The following is a 3,676-nucleotide window of genomic DNA, read 5'->3' on the forward strand; positions in this document are numbered from 1 at the left end:
GGGGGTTGGGGCGCCGCCCCCTGTCACACTCAGGGGCAGGGCCAATGGAGAGGTTATGGCTCTTCCCCTCGTCACACACAGAGCAAGGGCCCGTGAGGGGGTGGGTTGGGGCGCCGCCCTCTATCACACCACAGAGCAGGGCTGATCAGAGAGGTTGGGGTGCCGCCACTGTCACACTCAGGGCAGGGCCGATGGGGAGGTTATGGCTCTACCCCGTCACACACAGAGCAGGGTCCGTGGGGGGTGGGGGGGGTGGTAGGGGTTGGGGTGCCGCACCCTGTCACACACAGAGCAGGGCCGATCAGGGGGTTGGGGCGCCACACCCTGTCACACACAGAGCCGCAGGGCAATCAGGGGGTTGGGGAGCTCCCCCCTATCAGTCACAGAGCAGGGCTGATCAGGGGGTTGGGGAGCCTTCCCCTGTCACAAACAGAGCAGGGCGGATAGGGAGGTTGTGGCCCCGCCCCCTGTCACACACAGAGCCGCAGGGCATTCAGGGCGTTTGGGCGCTGCCCCGTCACGCTGATCCCGGTGCAGGGAGGCCTCGCAGCTCCGCTGATCCCGGTGCTGGGAGGCATATTACCCTTTTACTATATAGGATAGAGGCCTGGAGCACAGGTGGGGGCTGGCTGGTTTGCCCTGAAGGGTGTCCTGGATCAGGGTGGGGGTCCCCACTGGGGTGCCTGGCCAGCCTGGGTGAGGGGATGATGGCTGTTTGCAGCTGGTCACACCCCCTTCAGGGTGGGGGTCCCCACTGGGGTGCCTGGCCAGTCTGGGTGAGGGGCTGAGGGCTATTTTCAGGCTGGCGGGTGACTGAAGCTCCCAACTGCTCCTTTTTTTCTTTTTTTTTTATTCTGGGCCAGCTTTAGCTCTGAGGCTTGGCTCCAGCTCTTAGGCCTCGGCTGCTGAAAGCAGGTATCTGGTTTGTTTGGGTTCTATAATTGAAACACTGCTGCGGTCCTGCTGGCTGAAGCCCGACTAGCTGAAAACAGGTTTCTGGGGTTTTGTTTAGCTTCTATATTTGTAACAATGTTTCAAACTGCAAGCTCAGAGGCCTGCAGCGGCAGGCGGAAACGTTGGAGTCCTCCGTCACTGAAGCAAGCAAGCCTCATGTTCGCTTCAAGCTGCCTGGCTGCCGGCCGCCATCTTGGCTGGCAGTTAATTTGCATATCGCCCTGATTAGCCAATGGGAAGGGTAGTGGAGGTACAGCTAATTACCATGTTTCTCTTTTATTAGATAGGATAACACTCATTTTTCAAACTATTTACCCAACCATTTGATTAGCTTACAGTGCAGGGGAAAACAGGCATTGAAATGATTATGAAACCATGTGGCTGTAATGACAGTATGTACAATATATTAAAAAAAAAAACAGAGAGTAAGGAGGCTGTAAGTCTGTCTGAGGAGTTGGAGAAAGATTTAGTGAAAAGGCAATATTCTAGCTGAAGGTTAACGATAAGGGACAGAGTATTAAAGAAAGATGGAAAAGGTGGAGCAAAGGACAAGTGTATAAAGAACATGGTGAAAATGGGGAAATACAAGAGCTAGTCATCATTTTAGCAAGAAGATGTGTGATTTAATACCTGAGAGTGCACCATTTTCTGACTCGCTCTTCACTTCCAATTCCAAGTTATCATCTGTTATGTCTTCTCCAAGCACAGCAGCCCAATCTTGCATTTTTAGCAAGCGTTCAGTCAGAGACTTGACATTTAGCAAAGGGAGGAAAAAAAGAGAGGGTGATGCTTCATGCTAATAATTTACAATTTCTGAATGTATACTTATAGTTTAAAAATCAATGCACATAAATAATAGTACATGAGCTCTTTCTCTCCAGCTAGTATTGAAAAACCTAGTATTTATTGACTATTAAATTCTGAACCTTAAAAACAAATACAATTCTTCATAATGGTGCATATTTGCTAAATATATCACATGACTATAAAGTGACAAAACAGCATGTCATGGCTGTGGCTGGGCATCGACCCATAAACCAGGTCATGGTTCAATTCATGGTCAGGGCATATGCCTGGGTTTTGGGCTCGATCCCCAGTAGGGGGGGTGCAGGAGGCAACCAATCAATGATTCTCTCTCATCATTGATGCTTCTCTCTCTCTCCTTCTCCTTTCCTCCTGAAATCAATAAAAAAATATATTAAAAAGAAAAAGAAATTACTAGAGAGAATCTGAATTGTAGCATTTCAACAGTACTTTTTGCACTTTCTTGAAAGAAGGAAGGTTTTCTAGCACTATGAATAATAAAATGACTGTGCTATGTATTTCTATAAAAGGACCCACCTAAAAACCCATTCTGCCCTATAATTTACACCTTTCAAATTCCTGAGAGTTCCAAGCACAAATAACATGGCTTATATTTTTCAGTAGAGTTTGAGATTAGCATCTCATTTTTGTTTTGTTCTTTTTTCTTTTTCATTTTGTTTTGTTTAGGAAGAATTCTAAGCCCTTTAGTAGATCAAATTTGGAAGAGCAAGAGGGGAAAACAATATGCCAAAGTATGAATACAACTCCTAAAGATGGAATCTTAAAAACACTCTTAGTAGCAACATAAAAAGTATAAATGTATAGCTTTCAAGATGATATCATGCACTTCACTATTAGATTACAAAATGTTAGTTTTATTTCTTATTACTTAATACTCACACCTGAGTATCTCTTTGTAGCTTGAAAGCATAAGATTTAAACGAGCAGGCAGAAAAAGGGGGTAGGAGAGGGAGACAAGTTTCAATTAGATTTATTTTTTTAAAAGTACTCATCTCTGTGAAAGTACATATACCAGGTAATCAACGTATCAAAGATATTCAGCCAATACATACAACTTCATCTGTCAATTTCTAAAATTCTTTCTAACCCTATCAACAGAAACAGATGGCATTCTAAAGACAAAGGTAAAATTATTATTCTTTTTCTTTTTTCATTTAATACCTACGATAAAATAAGGAGAGGGAAAAGGGCACAGAGTGTTGAGGTATTATATATATTAGTAGCCCTGTGCACGAATGCATGTGCTAGCAGCTCGCTGCCACCCTCCTGTAGCTCCCCCGGCCCCCCACTCATAGCTTGCTGCCCTGCCCCCTCCTGTAGCTCTCCGCCACCCGCTTATAGCCAGTAGCTCGCTGCCGCCCTTCTGTAGCTCTCCTCATCCCCCTCCCCCTGTCCCCCCTCATAGCTTGCTGCCCTGCCCCCTCCTGTAGCTCCCTGCCGCCCACTTGTAGCTCGCTGCCCCACCCTCCTGCTGATCCGTGATCCGGTCGTTATGCGGTCGGTCGTTACGTAACGACCATTTGCATATTACATCTTTATTATATAGGGTATTATTTGTTGTAATCTTTGCTGCCAAAAAGAAGCATTTGACAGCAAAGAGGACAATCCTGGTACAAATTGAAATGTATGCCAAAAAAGTACACATACTCAAATTGGCCAAATCGTCAAAATAAAAACTGCTACTACTGGGCCGGTGCAGCTCAGTGGCTGAGAGTCAACCTATGAACCAGAAGATCATGGTTGAATTCCGGTCAGGGCACAAGCCCGGGATGCGGGCTGATACCCAGTGGGGGGCCTGCAGGAGGCAGCCAATCAATTATTCTTTCTCATCATTGGTGTTGCTATCTCTCTCCCTGCCTCTCTAAAATCAATAAAGAATATATATATATATGTGTGT

The 3,676-nt window shown here is 46.1% G+C and overlaps 1 protein-coding gene across 14 annotated transcripts in view; it reads right to left on the reverse strand.

Annotated features, from left to right (window-relative positions):
* The window catches only part of MIA2 (melanoma inhibitory activity 2), a 127,288-nt gene that overhangs the window by 58,271 nt on the left and 65,341 nt on the right, over positions 1-3,676 (reverse strand). For all 14 annotated transcript variants that reach the window (XM_014464787.2, XM_014464796.2, XM_014464794.2 and 11 more), the window contains one exon: positions 1,585-1,702. In XM_014464787.2, coding sequence (XP_014320273.1) covers positions 1,585-1,702 — 118 coding nt within the window. The remainder of the gene's footprint in view (positions 1-1,584; positions 1,703-3,676) is intronic.

This window comes from Myotis lucifugus, unplaced genomic scaffold (assembly GCF_000147115.1).
Source record: "Myotis lucifugus unplaced genomic scaffold, Myoluc2.0 scaffold_268, whole genome shotgun sequence".
Classification (NCBI taxonomy): Eukaryota; Metazoa; Chordata; class Mammalia; order Chiroptera; family Vespertilionidae; genus Myotis; species Myotis lucifugus.